Source organism: Pipistrellus hanaki (assembly GCF_964339955.1).
Source record: "Pipistrellus hanaki genome assembly, chromosome: 9".
NCBI lineage: Eukaryota > Metazoa > Chordata > Mammalia > Chiroptera > Vespertilionidae > Pipistrellus > Pipistrellus hanaki.
In genome coordinates this window covers 62100576-62122562 of record NC_140511.1, presented here as the reverse complement: position 1 = coordinate 62122562, position 21987 = coordinate 62100576, and the positions used below count along the sequence as shown (strand labels likewise).

The following is a 21987-nucleotide window of genomic DNA, read 5'->3' as shown; positions in this document are numbered from 1 at the left end:
CTTCATTGTTTTTGGAAAAACTTAGTGTTAATGTTTTTGACTAAGAATATCTAGAGGAAAGAATCTACAAAATTAAATTGAGTAGCAATCCAATGTATCCGCTAAAAAGCAATTATCAGTTACTCTTAGGATGTATTTATACCAAATAGCTAGAAATTTTCTGCATTTGTATTTTAGCATGTGCTTTCAAATTCCCAGTTCTCTGCAATTATAATTAACCTGTCTTTCCAATGCATGCATTTCTGCTCAGCTCTTGTTTTAGAGGTCCAAAGTGACATTGTGACTGGAGCCAAGCTTGCTGTGTGTAAGCCCGTAGCAACTTCTGGAGAAGAGAAGCAAATTATAGAGCCAGAGGAAGAGCAAATGCAAAAAAATGCTTTAACAACAGGAAGTGCTCTCAGTAAAACTCTGTAAGTGATCAGTGTGGCCAGAAAAGCTGCCTGCTTAGTATTTGAACTCAGCTCATTAGCCTGATAACAGCACTGAGCCCAGTAGGGAACCCATGCCAAGTGTGTGAAATGGATGTCAGGTGAAGAGCTCATATTGAATCGGTTTCCTGGCAGAGGGATAGTGCTGGAGCTTCACTGGTCTACCATCACAATGATCTTCTTTCAGTCATTTTTGTCATAATGCCACTATTTTTTAAAGACTAGAATATTAGAATTGCAGACATTTATTTGAAGGATCCATCATGTTTTGTTTCCATAAATGTGGACCTTAGGTATGCTTCTTCCCTAATGTAGTTTCAAGTTGGGGGCATGTTAATGTACAGCTACCATCCTGGACTCTGAAATGGCTTTCTGATGGGACTCATCTCCACAATCATCTCCTTTCAATTCACCTGAAGTTCTATCTGTGGACAACTATCTTTCTAAAACACAGTCCTTTTTGTACAATTCTTTAATGGCTACCTGTGTAGACAGAAAAAAAAAAAAATGTTTAGTCTGGAATCCTGAGCCCTTCTGACCCTGGTCCAGGCCTGTCATTGAATATCTTTGTCACCCCCATGCCCGCCTCACTCTACCTTTTTTTCTTCCTGCCACATGAACTCCACCCTCCAGCTCAGCAGCTACAAGCTGTCACCTGCACGTGGCATGCTCTGAGCTACATTCCCTTCTCTCCACCTGAAGTGCCTTGACTTGCCCTGTCTTTATCCATGGAATAACTTTTCATCATTGAAATAAATTATAGCAATGATCATAGATAAAAGATTCCACACACCCTCCGCCACCCCCTTTCCACTCAAACAACCACCAACCTGGGAATTCCTTGAGGGCAAAACCTCTGGGGTTTTTTTAAGAGAAAGATAAACTGATTTTAATCATTATTGAATAAATAAATGATAAAACCACAAATAGTGAATCTATTGCCATTGCAGTAACTGTGAAAATTAATTTATATATAATTGTTATAACCTGTCTAAAAACAGTTTCTGTCCTTAATTATAAGAATATCAACTTTTATTTTAGGGTTCAAACTTTTAGATTTTGATGAGTGAGTCATCTGGTTCAATGTCCTATACCAACAGAGACATCAGAAAACCTTTGTCAGAGAAAATGATTTGACCTACATAGCATATTACTCAATGGTTAGGGAACTGACCACAAACTTTCAGTCTTCTTCTAAAATATGTATCATCTGGCTGCTGAGTTATCTAATGAAGAGAAACTAAGAAAAAGAACATCTTTGAGAACAAACACTAACAGTGTTCTCTGATTCATAGATTTCAGCAGACTTGGAGTCCTTGAGGTACAAGTGATGGAGCCCACTCAAAATACAATCCAGGATTCTCCTGGATATTACAGGCAGGCCCTTTTGATACAGTCTTCTTGAATACTCCTAATAACAGGGAGATCACTAGGCAGCCCATTTTAATGCTGAAATAATTATTTAAAGCATCTCCATCCTATGATTTTTTTCTATATTCCTATGCAATGCCCTATTCCTTGGCTACTTAAGAGTCCTTAAAATATTCAAAGCTCCCCATCGTTAGCCCACTGGGTTATCTTTTTCCAGACTAACTTTGATTGGTTCTTTGAACTATTTTCAATGAGTCGATTTTAAATCATCTTACATTAGGAGGTCACTGTAAGATTTCCCTAGACATCCTTAGATATGTTTGGTTGGCAGTTTTCACCTATTTGGGAAATAGGATGGCTTAAGAAAGGATTGGGCCATAAATCTGGAAGGAACCCTTTTGATAGATGGGTTCTGTGCAAAGATTTCTGGTAAAAATGGTAAGAAGCACAGTGAAAGAGAAACTGTGGGAGCATTGGCCTCTGCTGAGATGCCTTTTGGAAGAAAAGGCTTTCAGAGCCTGGCACTGGGATGGGGGTGGGGACACCTTCCCTTTTCCTTGCTGTACTGCAGGCAGGCCCTGCCCTCCTGGTAAGCTTCCTCCCCTACTACCTTTCCCCTTACTCACTGCATATCTGTCACACCAGTGTCTCTGTCCCTCAAATGAGACAAACATATTCTTGCCTCAGAGACTTTCCATTTGTTCTTTTCTCTGCCTGGAATGCTCTCCCTCCAGATCCTCACATGGCTGACTCCTTCCCATTGTCCAGGTCTCAACTCAACTCAAACATCCTCTCTCAGAGGAGCCTTCTCTGAGTCCATTTCTAAACTAGACCCCACCCCAACCAACTTGTATCACAATATTCTTTTTTATTCCACTTCTGGCACTTACCTTGTTTATTTATTCATTTTCTTATCCACTAGAATGCAAGCTGCATGAACTCTGATAAATTATGTTTTGTTTACCACTGTATTCTAACACTTAGAATTCTCTAGCTATCATATAGTAAATGTTCAATAAATATTAAAGACATGAATAATTAGTTTTATGAATGAATGGATAGACAAATGAATGAATTTAATATAGCCAAATGAATTTGAAAATGACCGTTTTAAAATTGACTTGATTCTACTTCATTTGTCTGGAAACCCAAGAGCATATAGATAAATTCCAAGTTAAAAAATGAAACATCTGGATTTGGAGGAAGAATATTGTTTACACATTACTAAATGTGTTAAAACTAAAAACGACCTTTTCCTCCCCCTTTTTCTCAAAGAAATGGAGTTCCTGGGAAAGCTGTTTTTTTGTGTGTGTGTGTGTGTGTGTTTTGTTTTTATTTTCAACACAAGATGGCACTGTTGTTTTTTAACAGTTACTGAGAGTTTTCATTTGAGAAGCAGCTTGTGCTCCTGTTCACTATTCAAATCACTATTTGAGTGATTACTCACCAATTTCATATCCACATATCATACTTTTGTTACACTGGAAAAGTGTATGGTCTGCTCTGCTAACACAGGAGTTGTTTCTGAAGATTTTGGTGCATGAATTCGTCGTGCATGGGTGGGGTCTGGCCAGACTGGCCAGGGAAAGGGAAATGGGCTGTGGCCGGCCTGCATGCTGGTCGAACTCCTGGTCGAGGGGACAATTTTCATATTAGCCTTTTATTATATAGAATATATATACTGAGTGGCCAGATTATTATGCGTTTAGAGATCATAATATTCTGGCCACTCAGTGTATACAGATCTGTGTGGTGGCTATGCTTCCATGCTCTTCTTCACCTTAAGAAGCCAGAAGGCGGGCACAGTTATTCCAATGATGACTATTTACTCTGAGTGTTTTAGTACATTATTCTCTATTAGAATCTGGCACTATTAGTGCCAAGACTATTTGAGTCTCCCTAGATTCCTCTATTGAGTGGAGAAGTTAAGTTAATTAAGATTCCGTTAATGTTGTCTAATGAATAAACTTTATGAAACCCAATAATCTAGCTGTACAGTTCCAGGCAGAAATATGACCCACTTAAGGGATAGGTACAAGGATTCTCCATACATGTCTGTTAGGGATTTCTTAAACTACTAAATAGTCTTAGTCTTATAATTTTTGAAATATAATACATGGCCTATTTTTTTCTGAGTAAACCTAACAAAGATGAATGCTGTTCATTATGTGATAAAGGAATTTTATTTGCAATTTTATATTAAAATATCTAAATTATGTATTAGTAGGATATGGATTTGCAATGTTAGGCATCACTATGGAAATCTGATTTACAGATCTGTCAGTATCCTTCAGGGTACGATCAGAATGCACCTCAGAGAAAATTCTGGGAGTATGAATCCAAATTCTTAGACTTGTGTTTGTTTATGAACCTCGATAGAGATTCACATGCAAAAGCCCATCTCCGAATGAAGGCACGTCACAAGCCTTTCAAATATGCGTGGCAGAAACCTTCTCATATCTCTGACGAGGGCGACCATTTTCCAAAGAAAATGCAGGAAGAGATCTTAGAAAATGTGGAACCACAGAGAGAATACAGGTAAAAAGTTTCAGTGGATTCCTTATAGAGATTTCTAGCTGATCTTAGATTTTTCTCACTTTGGGGCAAGAATATTCCTAAGGATTTGTATTACTGTTAGCTGCTATTTACATCAGCGTATACATTTTTGTCTTCCTTGTGTTTTTAACTGAAGTATTTGCAAGTACTGATGGGAAGGAAGGTCCTTTACACTTCAGCTAAATAATACAATTTATTTTCACTGGTGTGTCTTTTCTGTTAAAACTCATCCATCTTTGCCTCCTGAGAAATTAGCACAGAGCTTATATATTTGTTGAATAAATATGTAAATGAACTTATGTATTAACATGTAAGATGCCCTGATGTCTTTAAGAAATTAGTAAAATGCAACTTCTTCTTTTTTAAATTTTATTACTTTCTGGTCAGTGCCCAGTGAAATGACAGCGATCTATCATCTTTAGACATTTACATTATAGCAGGTTATATGTATTAAATAGTCTTGGCACTTAAACATTTAGCATTAGTCTATGCACTATAAACTAATATATGTTTATATTAGTCTATTAATATAAACATCTATTAGTTTTAATAGGTGTTTATAAATTAATTTAATTGCCGGTGCATTGTGATGCTTACTATGTTTAATAAGCTTACTTAATCCCTTAAGAGTCTTAGTAAGAGATTACTTTAAATTAACTTATTTGCATATTATTATTTTATTTTATATTGAGTTGTTATGAGTACGAATTGTTAGGGAAAATTGAAAAACTTGGAGAATAATGTTCTATTTGCCAGGAGTCTAGATAGAGGATAGAAACACTCATGGTTTAAACAGAACTCCTTTATTTTTCTCTGTTTTGATTCTATATGCCTTCTTTTTTCTAACTTCTTTTTCCACTTTAACTAAATTATCTCTTCAACTGAATGTTTTTTTGTTGTTGTTGTTCTGATTAGCTTCTTATATTCTCTCAGATAAACATTTATTTCTGTTACTAAATAAACTCAGAATTCTACTTTGTACATCACTGTAATAGTGCAAATAGCATCGCTGCTGTCCCAAGGGTAATGGCTCACCATTGTAAGTGAATTTGGTTCACAGCGGGTCTCCTGCCCACAGAACCTGCCATCTCCAGCACATCAAGGGCACGAGGTACTTTTCTGCACATAATGGGATTTTCTTTATCTCAGCCATTCTCCAAAGTGGAGTAAATTGCAGAAGCTCTGCCACCAGCAGTTTGAATACAAAGATGGGCAAATCATAAGCCATGCAGCTCCTCAGCTGGTCCTGGGGGTGCGAGGTCCAGACCTACGTTCAGGCATGGAGGTGGTTTTGGTGGAGAAAAAAGCCAATGACAGTCATCAACGCTGGATGCACAAGGAAGGCAGCAGGTGAATGCATTATATAATATTTAGGGGTCAATATAGCAACAAGTGAGTGGGAGATTTGCATGGTCCCCACAGAGCAGGCTCATGTATATTTGAGGGCTTTGGATTTTCTATTTAACATAGCCAATACATTTTTATCCTATTCAAGGAAGAGAAAGAGAATGAGAGCAAATGTAAATGTTCAGTAGTCTACACACAACTTATTTGCTATTGATTCAGAGAAGAAACATGAAATCTGACCTACTGGGTTCATAGTTTTAACTGGCCTTTGAGGTCAAGAGAAAACTGGACTCTCATCTAGTTTTATTTTTATGATTTGAAGGAATAAAGTAAGAATTCAAAAAGACCTCATTTTTTAAAATTTGCTTTTTATAACTCAAGCTCCTGCAGCTCCCCATATACATGCCTTCCCTCCCGTCCTTCCATCAAATAGTCAACTGATATGACACAGTGAAAACTAATTCTTACCTATACAAATATATTAAGCCAATCTGATGGGTGACTCTTGTTTGGATCCATATTCAAGCCAACCACTATCAGACAGTTATTGCTAAGACAATCAAAGGAAATTCAAAGCAGTCTGGGCACCAAATAATATGAAGGAAGTATTTTTAATTGTATTGTTAATGGTTATTTAAAAAAAAAGATCACTGGAATGAATATATATATATATATATATATATATATATATATATATATATATATTCAGATAAAATTAAGAGCTATCTCAGATTTACTTTAAAATATTCCAGCAAAAGCAAAAATGTTTAAAGTTGGGAGGGAATGAATGAAACAAGAGTGGCAGAATGTTGCTCATTGTTGGGTCCATGGTGATTTCTTCAACATTTCTCTCTGTTTTTTGTGTGCATGTTTGAACATTTCCTTAACAAGAAAGAAAATAACTCCTTGGTTTTTAGATTGGTTTGCTTCAGGTTCTACCATTAGTGTTTTATGGTGGGTCTCCAGGGGCCTCTTCAGTCTTTTGAAGTGCCATATAAAATTTGTGTTTGTGTATCTCTGCAATACAGTTGTTTTTTCTCTGGAAAGGAACTGTGATTTTCATTGGATTCTCAAAAGGTGTGTGATGCAAAAGGCTTAGGAATTGCTGCTTTGACAGAGATTGCATAAACTTCAGCAGGGGGCAGAAGAGGGCCCAGCATGTGCTGGGAAAGGAGCTAGCCTTCATCTGCTCACTGTCTGAGATGAGCAAAACTGCCAGCAAGGGAGACTTGCTGGGCTTGTTTTACAGAAAGCTGAAAAGCCAACATGTAGATGGACCTGGTGAGTGTTTTCCTTGGCCCCATTCATCCTAGCCTAGCTAAGCTGTCTTTGCAATGGGAAGCTAAGAAGCAGGTTTTTGTCCCTGTGAGTGGCTTGCTTTATGAGACCGGAATGCATTCATTCAGCTCTAAAGAATGTTCGCGGGGCAGTGTTTTAGGGTTAAGAACAAAACAATAAATATCCCTGCCCCTACAGAGTTGGTACTACCCCATCTCTATGTTTTTAGAATTCAGCAATGCATCTTACAGACTTGGCTTTTTGTATTATAGTACAGGTCCTGCTTGAGCCTCAGTTGGAATTCAAGCATGGCTGAGGAACTGGGGTGAACACACATGGGAAATGTGACCCAAGAGAAGAGAAAGCCAAGCATGATGAGTTTAACTCAGAAACACTTGTTCATTGGAAGAGAGGGCTGTTTCTGGGTCCTCCTGAGTGTCTGGCACTGGTTTCAGTTTTCATCCTCATTGCTGTAGAGAGAGTAGGAGGAGGACATGGCTATTCGAGTGAAAATAAGAGAGAAGTTTGCCTAAAACTCTAAAACATTGGACTATGATCTGCACTGCTTTGGAAAATGTAGCCAGCCACATGGAACATGAACGAGAATAGCCTCTCCCAATCTCCTTCCACTTTCCAAAACACTCTGCATCTCGGTCTTTTGGAGGCCTCCCCATGTCAAGCCATAGAAGAGAGGGGCCATTGGTGGGAAATGGTGGTATTGACTGATCTCTGGTGGGAAACTCCAGAAGTGAGGAGGAGGGGTTGTGGAGCAGGATTTGCTCATGAGCACAAACTCCACAAACATTTGGACAGAGGTTTTACAGAAGTCTGGATGATTAATTGTGGGCACAATTTAGAGGAATATATGTCCTATGGCACAAGTGTGTCTGCCAAGTGACAGTAATTCTTTCTTTCACATTTCCCCTTGGCATCTGGCTGTATGGGTTTGGGCCTCCCCCCAACACCCCCCCCCACACACACACACACCTAATTGGGTATTGAAACCCATCAGTTCTGATTACCTAGGGAGGCCTGGAGAACTTTGGATTGCACTGTATAGCAGAACCTGTAGAAAATTCGTTTATATGAACCACTGTCTTTTGATCCTCCTTATTTTGTCCAGGCAATAAGTTTATGTATAGGGAGGCAACTGCCCTTTCAGTATTTGGAATAATAGAGCGCAGACAGAGTATCTCACTGCCAACATCATGGGAGGTCCTAAGGGGATCACTGTGCCAAGAATTGTCTACTTTTAGTCCTTTTATTCAGGCCTTGATGGGATAACACATCATTTCAGCTGGAAGGGCAAGAAGTGAGCAAGGGGACACTGAAAGGCATAGGAAATTGCTAATGTCTCAGTAGCTTGGTTTTCAGCCCCACAGAAGAAGGTCCAGATCAACTTTTGAGATAATCTGGCATCTTCCTCCCATTTTAAACTATGGGGGAATCTAGCTAATCATTTGGTTTCTAAAGGGAAATATGAAAAAAAAATATGAAGAAATCCTCAGGGATGAAAATTCCCTCGTCACACTCAAGATTATAGAGGGGGAAATTCAGCATCATTGAATATGGAGCTCAAAGTAATCTTTTCTAGTCTTAGTCACTTGATTCCAAAACTAGGTAAACTGAGGCCTAGGGTGATTAAGTGACTTGCATGTGTTCCTAGCATGGGTTAATGGAAGAGACAGTGGTATCGGGCTGGATATTGCTAGGACACAGAGTAATTTCTCACCTTGCTCTTTGGCACGCAGGGAGTTTTGTGTAGAGTTCTATATGCTCAGGCTTCCTGCAGAATATAAGCATTCCTGCTGTGGGCTAGCACCAGTTAGCTACATTGTTCAAAAAGGGAAAAAAGAAAAACCAACTCCACGATGGCTGAGCAGGGCACTGAAGCCTGAGGAAGCTGCTATATCTATTCTAGTCATTCTAGTCAGCAAAACACAGAGATAGCTAGCTAACTAATCTTGGCATCGCAATAGGTTACTGCAGAAATATATACTCATTCATTCGTTCACATACTATTGAATGCCAATAAGAATGCAAGGTGCAAAGTCCTCAACATGCTTAGGCTGCAGAAAAGAGAATATAGGATATCAGCTCCCTTGCCTTGTTCACCATCTTCATAAACGCTAAGAAGGTATTTGAAAAAAAAAAGGAATATCCACTTTGGATTTAAAATGATACTTCATTATCTAACAATAGGAGGAGGGAATACATTGTAAGATTAATGGTGATTATCTTATAGAAGTCAGAGTAATGTTTAAAATTGTGTTATAATTTTACTATAGTCTTCAGTACTTCATATATTTTTACAGCGAGAATATGTGGTTCTATGTTCAGAGATTTAAATTAGATATCTGGAATTTTTTCAATCTTGAAAAATATATTACTTTTATAATAGATCCCTTCTCTACTCCCACATCATTAAGTTTTATGTTCAGGAGGAGTTGTATTTTCCACAGCAGGAGTGCCACTATTGGTCTTTAATGTAACTATGTTGACAGAGGGAAAGAATTGGCTCTTTCCATACAGACAAGAGCCTAAAATGTTCAGTTTATTTTTGCTTTTAAGTGATGCAAGGAAAAGAATTTGAAGGTTTTAGCTCAATATTTTTCATTTTGTTTTCCAATCGAGGGGGCCTTATGTTAGCTCCAATAAGATTACATAAAAACATTCACCACATATCATGGATTTTTAGGGAAAAGCTCTTTTAGAAAAAAAAAAAAATGAGGGAAATCTTTTTTTTAAATCACAACCATTAGTAATAATCACTAATATGAGCATTAGGCAACAGACAACATTCAGCGCATTTCATATGCATTAAACTCATTTAATTCCCATAATCATATGATCAGGTATTACCTCATTTTACTGATGAGCATACTGAGGCAGAGTTGTTAAGCAGAGCTGTAGAGCTACTGACAGGTGGACCCAGGACTCAAACTAAGGCATTGTGGCTCCCACGCCAATACACTGCCTCCCTCCCATAGCAACTAAATGGGGGAGGAGAGTATAGCAGTCTGGGTACAATCTGGAGGCAGAAAACATACAGAAGAAGTTTAACATAAATTATTTTTAAGCAATGATAAAAGAGTAATTATCGGATATTTAAACAAATACACATTCTATATGATACTGTAAGGTTGAGGAAGAGTATGCAAGAAAGAACAGACTTGGACTTCGGCCCCTCCCCAAGGCTGGAGTTCAAAACCCATTGGAAAGGAATGGTTGCAGCCCACTGGATGGCAAAGAAAGGTGCTGCTTTGCCTGGCCAGACTTTGTCTTTGGCTGCTGGGCAAGCAACAGTCAGCCCTCTGGAACATAAATGGGGTGTAACTGGTTGCCAGGCACATGGCATATAAAGAGAGTGGGGGTACTGGCGTGGCAGAAGGCCTGGGGCATGCAGGATCTGTGTCAGGAGAGCCTCAAGCAGGCGATCAGGAGGCCAGGTCAGGGCTGTGAAGGTGCCGAAGGCCCATGCATTCTGGGCACCTGGTTGGGGAAGAGCATCACTGGATATCCCACTCCCAATTAGGGATGCCATACACAGCCAGAAAGAGGAACCCCTTCCTCCTGCAGTGCCCTTCCAGCACTTTCCGTGAGAACCCTTAACATCATGCTTCTGCAAAATGGATGTAAAACAGAATTCACATCCATTATGGAGGCAAGAAGTAACACACTAATAAGTGGCACAGAGGGAGCTCTAAGCTGGTTATGCTGCTGTGTAATGTGCCTAATCCTGTTTTCCCAAGGACCTTTCACCTGGTGAGGAACCCAGAGCTTGTGCTGGCAGTGTCTATGGCCAAGACGGGGAATAAAGCCTGCAGTTATCCAGTTATTCTTCAGGTAAGACACACACACACACACACACACACACACACACACACACACACACACACATATATATATTAATCATGGCCCTTTATTTAGTTAAATGCAAGTAAAGCTCTATGCGTCCTTGTTGTGGAGAAAGAAATTGAATGTCACAGAATCCTATCTTGAATGCTATTGTTAAAATATTTACAACCTTCTGCTTAGATTTCAAATTGAACATGTTCATGTAGCTCTTAATTTAGTTTAATCCAACAGATGGTGGCTGTGGGCTTGCTGTATGTCAGGAGCTATGCTTTCTACTTAAATCAATTCCAATGGCAAGCACGAGCAATTGTCCCAGCAGCATTCACATGGCTTGCGGTCTCAGTGGTGGGTACAGTCAGTGGAATGAATGGCTGCTAGATGCACCACACCTTTTAAGTTCAGTGGCAACTAGAGTGAAAGAACATGGTCAGAAAGCTCTTTCTGAAGGATGTGAGCTCAACAGTGTTCATTCTAATTATACTTTTAACATACTTTTTGCAGATATTTATAGCAGCAAATTTGGAGACTCCAAAGAAGTCTGGCTTCATTTAAGTTTTAAGCAAACACCTGGGCAGCTCTTTCCTTTTATGTTTGTATGTCGTCCTCACTTATTTGTAATCAAAGACACTACTAAATAAATATGTGTGTTTATGTGCGTTTTTCTTGGTTGGAGGGGAGAAAGTTTAGGAGCCTTTCTGCTCTGAATTTATTTTCTGATTCCTCCACAATCTTTACCTTCTTTTTGGTGAACAGAGTTATATTGTCTCCAAGTAACATTTATTTTATCCCATGGTTTTAACAGCAATGAATCCAAAATTGGGACAAAGCAATCTGGACAAATATCAAAGCTTAATTAAGTCTTCTATCCTGGTGATAAATATGGGCTTAAAATTTGTTCTAAGAGACACAGTATATATATATAGCATCACATTCTTCCCTGTCAGGTGCCTCTTTGACAGCCAGCGAGATAAAAACCTCATGCAGATGCAAATTTAGTACCTTAATCAGTTTCATAAAATTATAGATATGGATGTTTCCATTAAGGTTTCCATTTTATAAGAAATGAGTTTGATGCCAAGATAATTTGTATTAGCTTTCAAGATTTTTTGTGATTGCTGCTGGTGTTTCATTTTTATTTCTTGAAGCAATCGGTTTATGAGAAAATATTAAAGTTCAAGTAAATAAATAACAATGAGGCATGTTAGGTTAATCTTACTAGGCTCCCCCTCCCTGTTCCTTAAAATATAGTCTTTGTTCTCATACCTCTGAGAGATGCTCTATTAATTGACCTATTAAATCAATTCTTAAGGTTCATTTATTTTCCTCTTTACTATCAATATCTCCTTGGTAAAGTAAGTGTTATTCATTATAAAGTTCCTCCGTGTGTCATTTGTTTAGTTGGAACTAATCTGGTTTAATTTCTCTTAAATTGAAATAACTTATTTCTTTACTTATGCCTGAACCAAGTTATATAATTTGAATAAGTATGCTATTTCCAATACATACAAAGCTGAGTGTATTCACATTTTAAAAAATCCTTCTTGATGACCAGTGAAATGTAAATTAAAATATCATCAAGGTATTAAGTTGAAGATGTTTTGGCAAGAGTGTGAGAAAAACAGGCCATTTCTTATACTATTGGTGGACTTGTATCGATAACTACAGTAAACTTTCTGGAAATTATTGGCTGTGATAAAGTTCAATATTTAAAAGTTGTGTTCTTTTATTTACAAATCTCTTTGAGAAGTTTGTTCTAAAGAAGTTTTAGATTTACACAAAGATTTATCTGAAATTTTTTATTTTTATTTTTTGCTTATAGTAAGGAAAACTTGAGAATCTACATGTTTAATTTTTAGAGAGTGGTAAAATAAAATATCCCTAAAAGTAAATAGTATATATCCTTAAAAATGTTTAAAAAAAAAAAAGATTCATGGAATATTGTTAAATAAAAACAAAAACAAACCTAATGCAGTTATCAAATTGTATATATTTTGTGATCCTATTTTTATAAGTTAAAAATGCATATTTATAAATATACTAGTGCCTCAGAGCACAGATTTGTGCACATTGAAAGGAAATTAATTAGAAGGTGGCCAGCGGGGCGGGACTGGGCAAGACTGGCAGGACACGCCCTGGAGCCAATCTCCCATGGTCCCTCCCCAGCTGACTGCACCTGGGGTGGTGTCACAGTTCAAAGAGCATCTGCCAAATGAGTGGGGTCCCTCAGGCAGGTGGGGTCCCTCTGTCTGGCCTGCGGAGATCAGGCCAAAACTGGCTCTCCAATATCCCCTGAGGGGTCCCAGATTGCAAGAGGGTGGTTCTCTGGTGATGCACTTCAGAACTGGGCTCCTCCTTGCTGGTTCCAGGGTGTGTCATCTGAGAACTGCTTCTGCCAAGTCACTGCAGCTTGGCAGCTCCTGTGTTGAACATCTGCCCCCTGATGGTCAGTGCACATCACAGCTACCAGTCAGATGGTCACTTAGCCTTTCATATATATATATATATATATATATATATATATATATATATATATATATATATATATACATACATACTAGAGGTCTATTGCACAAAATTTATGCATTTTGGGGGGGGGGGTCCCTCAGCCTGGCCTGTGCCCTCTCACAGTCTGGGAGTCCTACGGGGATGTCTGACTGATGGTTTAATGGGCCTAAGCCATCAGTCAGACAGCCTTAGCATTGCCAGGGTGTTGGGAGAGGCTCCCACTACTGCTGCTGTGCTCACCAGCCATTAGCCCAGCTTCTGGCTGAGCAGCGCTCCCCCTGTGAGAGCACACTGACCATCAGGGGGCAACTCCTGCATTGAGTGGCTGCCCTCTGGTGGTCAGTGTGCATTACAGTGACCAGTCATCCTACCATTTGGTCATTTGCATATTAACCTTTTATTACATAATATATGTTGTAGATAAGGCTACCTAGAAACCATAAGAAATGCAAAAAATTCACTGTTAACTCATTCTCAAATTGCTCCCACTTAAAATCAAATTGCCCCCCTGGGGGGCATGTACTACACCTTGGGAACCACTGGGCTTGACACTTTTCCTCTCTGAGCTTCATTTCTGAATACATATGCATATACCACGGGAATTGTAATCACTTCTCCGCCTACCTCATTGGGTTGTCAAGAGGAGGTTCTGAGCTAATAAACCTAAAAATGTTTCATCAAGTAAGTGATGTCTACATGGGAAGGGATTGTTATTTGTAAGCCATGGGTAGCAGCTGCTGATTGGGGGAGGAGGGAATGATTGTTTCCTGGGACTGTAGCTATTGAAGCTTTGCAGAGGGTTCCACAGGCCTTGGAGGGGCAGGCTCTGGCCAGCAGCTGTGAGACAATGGTTGTTCCTGGAGGCACTGGCGGGGGGCTGTAAGGGAGTGCTAGGGGGCAGCGAGGCCGAAGGGGGAGTAACTATCAAACCCCCCCACTTGGTGCCATTCTTTAAATTGTAGCTGTATGTGATCAGGAAGGAGCTCCAATCTCCTGGAGCAGGGCAGGGGCCAAGCTAGGGTGGAGCCAGGTGGGCTAGGAAGGTGGGTTTAGCCATGCCCATGGTGAGGTTCAGTAGACTTCCCCTGTGGAGAAGGCAGTGCTGCTGTCAGAGGGGATGGCTCTGACCCTGGGGGCCACTCAGGCATGCCTCCACCTAGGTCTGGAGTTGTAGGAAGGAGAAGCATGCCCACCCCCAGCAGAGGGGGCCTGGCAGCAGTGGGTCCCAGGGTCCACTGATGGATAGTTGCCGGCATGCTATTGTTGTAGGCACCCCTGGTGGTGGTGGGGTGGACAGGAAAGAGATTGGAAGTCGGATGTTCCTGTTCCAGCTGCAGCTATCCCCAAGGCTGAGTCTTCTCCCCATCCATCCGGTCAGCCTCCCCATCCCCCTGGGTTGCAGGGGCTGGGGTAGGGTGTCTGTGTAGGAGGATTAGAAGAGCTGTCCCTGGCTGCTTCCTCTTCTTTCTTTGCAGTCTGGGCTCCTGTCAGGCGCTCTTCTCAGATTCCCGGGAACCTGGCTCTGGCCACCCCGCCCCTTCGTGGCTCTCTGCAGCCCCCACCCTACTCGGTTTTCCCTGACTACCCACCTGTCTGGAGTCTGCCGGGGTGCCATGCTGCAGGCAGTGCAGTCCTGAGGCAGGAGGTGGGGGTCTGGGGAGCAGCTCCAGTAAAGTTTAGTAAACCCCAGGTCAGCATTGGGATTGGGCTGCGGGGTATGGGGGAGTCTTCCTGGGCAGGACGAAATCTCACTAGACCCAGAGTCCCACCCACCCTGTGAATGGTCATGGTGATGGTGTCCTGGATAATTTGCATATTCCTCTATTTAATTATTTACATATATATATATATATATATATATAGAGAGAGAGAGAGAGAGAGAGAGAGAGAGAGATTATAATAATCAAATATCAGATATGTAGTTATATAATAATCAAATATGTAGTTACAACTACATAGCAAAATGAGTAATTATCTGTACTTTCTGAATTTATGCAATGAAAACTATGGCTGCCATAGCCAAATCATATACACTTCCATTTGACTACAGATTTTGTCTTTTCTTTCTTTCTTTCTTTTTTTTTTTTTTAGAAATATAAGCCCTATAACAATGGGACTTCCAATCAAAAGTGGAATTACATTGAAAATAAGAAAACTTTTACAGCCTTCCACAGCACTGCACTGGATAAGGAAATCACAGCGGCAAATAATGCTGGAATTTGTACATCCTCTGTAGTTAAAGAAGAAAACATTGATCAACCAGTAAGTGCTGCTTCTTCACTTATCATTCTCTAGCTCCACTGAATAAGAGATGTACCATGCCATTTTGCATCTCTCTGGTTTTGACTGTGCTGTCTCCTGTACCGCTTCCTATTTTGTCTACGAACTCATACCTGCTAACAGATACACTGTCAGACTTAAAATGAAACAAGTCAACTTGGAAAGGCTCCCACTATCCAAAGATGAACCATTTAAGCATCAGTATGCTAATTAGTGCAGTGAACTGACATACATGAGATATATTTAAATCCGTACTGATGTTAAGCAACAGCAGCAACAACTAATTGGTCACAACTAAATGATGCTATGAAACCAATTCATTACTTTGAAAAGTGGAAAATAAAGAATCAAGCTTTTTTTTTTTTTTTTTCCTTCATTTCCTCAGGATAACAAATTATTGGGTAAGAAGTTTCACTTTATAGAAATACTAGAGGCCTGATGCACAAAATTAATGCAAGTGTAGGCCTTCCTTCCCCCAGCTGCTGGCACTGGCTTTCCTCTGGCACCCAGGACCCAGGCTTCCCTCGAAGCTTGGCTTTATCCAGAAAATCATCCGGAAGAACATCTGGTCTAATTAGCATATTACCCTTTTATTATTATAGATTCTTGCTAATGAATGAATTGGCACACAATTCATCATGAACCCCATGCTTTTCTATCTAAATGATTCTTTCTGTATGTAATATTAATTCATTTCTACCCGAAAGGGGATATTTAATTTTCCGCCTTCCAGTAACTTGTAGAAAAAATGGAAATCAGATGTGCTAATAGAAAAATTCATAGTGAAATTTGAGAATGACATATTTGAAAGTATGATGTCAATGTTGACTTTGAATTGAGATAGCTCTATGTACTTAAAGGAGTAGTTGAACAGAATGGAAAAAGCAGAACAGCCAAGAGCTTGGAATCAGAAGTCACAGTTTTATATCTCATTTCTGCTCTGTGCTACTTAGGTATCCTTGTATGAAAACTTTCCTCTCTGAACTTTCATTTTATCTTATGTACTAGTATATTGAGGGTGGTGATACTAACTCTGACTGTACTTAACTTTCAACCTTGTGAGGAACAAAGCCAATTAGAGAGACTATGTGAAGGTAGTTTAAAATGTTATCATGGAAATTTTCATGCATATTCAAAGTTGAGACAATGAATTCTCAGGTATCTTATCAAAATTCAACTCTTATCAGGGTTTAGAAACATTTACAACCCCCCAGACATGATATATAACTTCACCTCAAATGTAAGGATACACCTCTGAAAAATTTGAACATTTTCTTACATAATCTTTATGCCATTATCACATCTAAAACATTAACAATAATTCCTCAAATGCCCTGTTCTTAATTACAGTATATTTTCCAGGTTCTTCTACAAAATTCTTCTTATGGTTGGTTGGTTTTAGTCCAGATAGTTTTATCGTGGCTATCATTGCAAATAATCAGCCACATTGTCTAATGGCCAAATATCAGATGTATAAATTGGTGCTCCTTTACTCCAATAAGTTGTGGTTTTGTTGTTTGTTAGGGTTTTTTGTTGTCTTTTTCATTGTGAGCTCATAGGATTTTTAGATATTCAAATATATTCTGTGTTTTGGTTATCATTCTTTTTGTTGCTTTCAACTTCTCCCACTTTGGGGCTGTGGACACTCTTCATGTTGGCTCCTTTGTGTTTTTGACACGATTCCATGATGATTTTTCTTTCTGGGCACCACATGATACCCCTTGCTCATTTTGTGTATTTCTTGCTCCAGATATGGAAATAGCCATTCAGCCATTCCTCCAAGAAACCCTGATCCTGGGCAAAGGTTTTGCACATTATGTTGAATTGTTATTGTCTCTAAGCATTTTTAGTCAACAGAGTTTGGAAATATGTTATTTTAAAAAATATATGTGGTTTTTAGTGAGCAAAATAATGCATTCATGTTGTGATTTCATTCAGCAATTAGAAAAATGCTTTATTTGTTAAGTGTTCTACAAAAATGCTGCTATAATTTAGGTGTTTCTATATAAATTCACCTTTGTCCCTCTTTTTAGGGATACTATTATCTCTCGCCTTCCGGAAAGAAAAAAATGATGCTGTGCCTGGCCTGTGGACAATCCCTGAGAGCAGGGAAGGGACTGCAGCGATTGCCTGCAGGGCTGCCGTTCCGCTGTGCCTCAGGCTCCCAGGCCCAGAGGCCCTTCTCACGAGGGCCTTTCAAGACCATCCGTGTGACCGAGGTGTGTAAGGATCTGGGCTCTGGTAATACCTACATGGCATCACTTTTGAAACTTGGATGCACTCATTATCTGCCTTGCACTCAAGTTCATCTCCAAGCGTCCCATTCATCTTCCTCTGATGCACCTTTACCATTTCACCTGCATTGATTCTTTTCTTCCCATTGTCATTTAAAATACATTGTCTATTAATAGTTCGATACACTCTTTGAAGTTAATTGGGCACTTCTGCAGCTTTAATCATCTGCTGACACCTTCCCCTGCTCTCTGTGTTGCTTTTAGATGAGGAAATCATTGTGAATCTTCACTTAGTGGAGCAGCTTTTATGCTTATATCCACGGTGGAAAGTCCTTTTTACAAGATACAGCATTTCGGGGAGAATTTGATATGTCGTTGTCGATGACTGTTCATGTCGGGGGAGCCTGAATTCACGCACCCATGTCTAATATTATTTATAGCTTATGGAGAGAAAAACCTCTGCCACTTTCCTGTGATCTTAATTAAAAATGGCACCATTTAAAAAGCCTTTCTTTCAAGTGTAGACATGAGAAGAGCTAGGGAACTTACGCCGCTGTAGAAAAGGGAGCGTTGTCTAAGAGGTGGGCAACCTTCGGCCTGGTGTGCTCATCAGGGCTTCCTGCCCATTCCCAGATCACTCTCCTCTCCCCTCCTCAACCCGATACCCATTGTGGGGAGGGGATGAGAAGGGGATAATAACCATTACGTACACATCAGCTGAAACAATAACTCTGAAGGAGAAAGGAAGTCAGTCCTCTGCGGAAGTCATTGGCCTCTGCTTGAGGGAGAGTGGAGTAGTGTTTAGGAGGTGGCAGTGAGCTGATTGGAAAGCCCACCCAGGGTCCCATCATCTCAGACAGGGCTTTTCCCGGGGGAGCAGCATCCTGTGCAAGGCTGGACAGGGAAAGGTGAAGTGTGGTGTTCACACCCTTGTTACCATGTGGTGAAGGCCATGTTCATCCCCTCCTTGTTCATCAGTATCTGCCACCAGAGAAGGGCATCATCCTAATGCTCAAGATTAGGAGAACATCTGTACTGTGGGAGTCCCCTTACTTCAACCTGAGACTCTCTCTGGCTCTGGCTTCCTTCCCATCTGCTGTCATAAGAGAAGGCAAAAGAAAGGAGAAAGCTAGGAACACAGGAGAAAGCTAGGAACACAGCCAGAGCCCCAAGCTCCCCCAAGACTCAACAGCAGCTGGGAAGAGAATGAGTTCTGACCTGATATCCATCCTACTACAGCATCCAATCAATACCTGTAGCATGTGGAGTCAGTGTTTCAAAATGTAGATGCCACACATATGTACACCCACATATTTATCAAGTTGAGAGACTGGAATATACCCGAATGACAAAACTGGGAAGAAGAAAAAAAAAGCTTGATTAGGCCTATGATTTTTTTTTTTTAATCAGGCTGATTTATCTTCTTCTGAGGCTGAGAAAACTCTAAGTCACTATGAAGAACATCTATTATCTTTACGGATGAAGACTTGCACAAAAGTTGTAGCTCCTATTGGTACGGCAGCTCCGCTGCAGAAGCCAGTGAAAATAATTGCATACAAAAATGGAGATGGATATCGAAATGGGAAGTTAATTGTGGCTGAAACATTCCCCATGGTAAGTGGCTCTCACTTAACTGCCTCCTGCATCCTTGGAAGTAATGATAATGGTGATTCTTCTGACAAGAAAACAGCAGTGGAATTGAGTGATAAATGTCTCTGGCCAGTTTCACCAATTTATGCTGATAAGATCAAGATCTCTGTTTTCATGAAGATTTTCTTTTTGATTGTATTCCTTAAGAAAATGAGAAAGCAGAAGATGGTTTTTAGATTGGGTCCAGACCAATGATACATAAAAGCAAAGGGAAAACAAAGCTACCAGATTTTCTCCATTTTTTGAGATAGATACCTTTTCTGCCTTCCTTCCTATTAGTTGTATGTCATCTGCATATTTTAGAAGATGCCACCTCCTTTATCACTGCCGAATCTGAGCACTTACTTGTTTATAAATAATTTGTTTCATTTGATTTTTCAATTGGAGAAGCCGGAGTTGTGCTGACAGGGCATGTGTGGTTTCTGTCTTAGTGGCTGTCGCTACAGTCAACAGAAAAGGACGATATCCCCAAAGGCCACGCCCAGTTTTGTCTGTGTTTGGGAATGATCTTGTCAATACCCTTAATGACATAATTTACAAGTAATGTTGTATATGACATGGAGTTATTCTGGAGACTTCCTTGCAAATACTCACACATGTGCACCCTTGTTAACTCACCTCTTTGGTGGACTACAAATAGAATTTTTAAACTAAGATATTGTTGTTCAATGAAATAAGCCAAGTACAAAAAGTTACCATCTCCAGGATTCATCCTGGGATCCACAGCTGGCTTTTGTGATCTTTGGCAAAATTATTCTTTTAGCCTGTTTTCCCATCTGGGGAAATTACATCCCAAAGCAGAAGTAATCATATGTGTCAACTTTTGGTTTAAAAGTCAACTACGGTACTCATTTATTTTAAATAGTTTATCAAGATGACTACAGCAATATCATACCTTATAAAGCAACAAAATTGAAAGTGGATTTCTAGGTTAAGCATTTTTTAAGGAAATACTCCAAGGAAACCTATCAGCTACTGTTTTAAATTTTTGGAGCTATAACTTTTCATACAGCTAGATTGGACTCGTGCTGTTTGAAATTAAGTAGAACAATCTAATATCAAAAAGTGTCTCTAAGCAAAGATCAAATAGGCAGTTTTTCAGCTTTCTATTTTCTCAAATTAAAGGACTTTCTTCGATTTCTAAGATGAACAAGCTTTTCATGATCATTCCCAGTTCTGTCAGTGTTTCCTCTCAGTTCCGTAAGTAACTGGACAAACAATGGGTCCGTGCTGCCTGTCACTACTTGAGCTAATTAAGCAGAGACAGGGTTGGGTCATTGTGAGCATTTATTCCAATACTGCCGGCAGTAGAGGAGAACAGCAGGTCATCCACAAAAACCTGCTCTGCACCCCACCATAAGCCACAGCTGGTATTGGGTAAAGGGACAAAAATTAATGGGGAAATAGCCAACTGGTATGCCAAATGGGCAATTAACAGATAAGCAGGCTGGAGATTTGCAAAGGCCCACAGGTATGCAAAAGGGCTGGACATTTTCAAGGGGCTAGTGATAGGCAAGGGCTGGGGTCTTCAAAGAGCTGATGATTCTGGTGATTCTGGTTTCTGCAATGAACTTGTTAATCTTTCCATGATTATAGGCAGATTCAAATGGTGAAGATGGGCTGCATTTCCAGGTGTGTAATTGCTAGCCAGGTTAGAATGTGCCCTCTTTTTAATCAGGACAAAATAATTATGATTAACAAAGCGTGATTAATATTTCTTACAATTCTGGCTGGTTCCCCAACATTCTATTTCTACCCCCATCACTTACAGTCTATGTTATCTAGCTTCTTACAGAATGCACGGAACAGCTTGGTCTTGCCCGAGCAGCCTCCAAAGTATATACTAAAGATGGAACCACAATCCTTTCCCTGCATGAACTGGTTTTATGGGCTCTAGATAAGTCATTTATCCACAGAGACCCTGAGGAACAAAAGAAAGAGGCAGCCCCCGTTGGAACAAAGGAAACAACTATTAAAAGTGTAGAAGGTTGGTTACATTCTAGGAGGCCAAGATGATTCTGCTGTTTGGTCAGGAAAAAGTAAATTGTGATTCACCCAGTCGCTAAAACAATATATATATTGCCTGGAATTTATAAAATGTGTTTGAGAGTTTGGCTACTTTATGCAACTTGAGCAGCTTTTGTTCTTAAATTCAGAACCCAAACCAATTGGAAGACCATTTGGGAGAGTGGGCTGGATCAATGCAAATTTCTCCCTAAGATTTGAAGCAAACTATATATGATATAGTTTCTATTATTTCACAGTGGTATGGTTTTAGCACATAAAATATTTGATTTCCAGGTTCTGGAAGATTACACTTTCAAACACTCTTTTTAAAAACTTTTATTTAAAGCCTGGTTTTCATGCAGGGCATGGCCATCCCTTCCCCTTTGTATTTGAAAGGTTATCCTTGAATCAGGCAGGCCCATTAGCAGCTGCCCCCTGTGTTGAATTGCGTTTGGTGTTATGCCATCATTTTG

General features: G+C 39.8%; 1 protein-coding gene across 1 annotated transcript in view; it reads left to right on the top strand.

Moving 5' to 3' along the window:
- DCDC1 (doublecortin domain containing 1) overlaps window positions 1-21987 on the top strand; it is a 287695-nt gene that overhangs the window by 240211 nt on the left and 25497 nt on the right. The window contains exons 25-32 of the mRNA XM_084894634.1: window positions 251-410; window positions 4179-4337; window positions 5505-5705; window positions 10733-10826; window positions 15435-15605; window positions 17657-17842; window positions 19268-19471; window positions 21293-21494. Coding sequence (XP_084750760.1) covers window positions 251-410; window positions 4179-4337; window positions 5505-5705; window positions 10733-10826; window positions 15435-15605; window positions 17657-17842; window positions 19268-19471; window positions 21293-21494 — 1377 coding nt within the window. The remainder of the gene's footprint in view (window positions 1-250; window positions 411-4178; window positions 4338-5504; window positions 5706-10732; window positions 10827-15434; window positions 15606-17656; window positions 17843-19267; window positions 19472-21292; window positions 21495-21987) is intronic.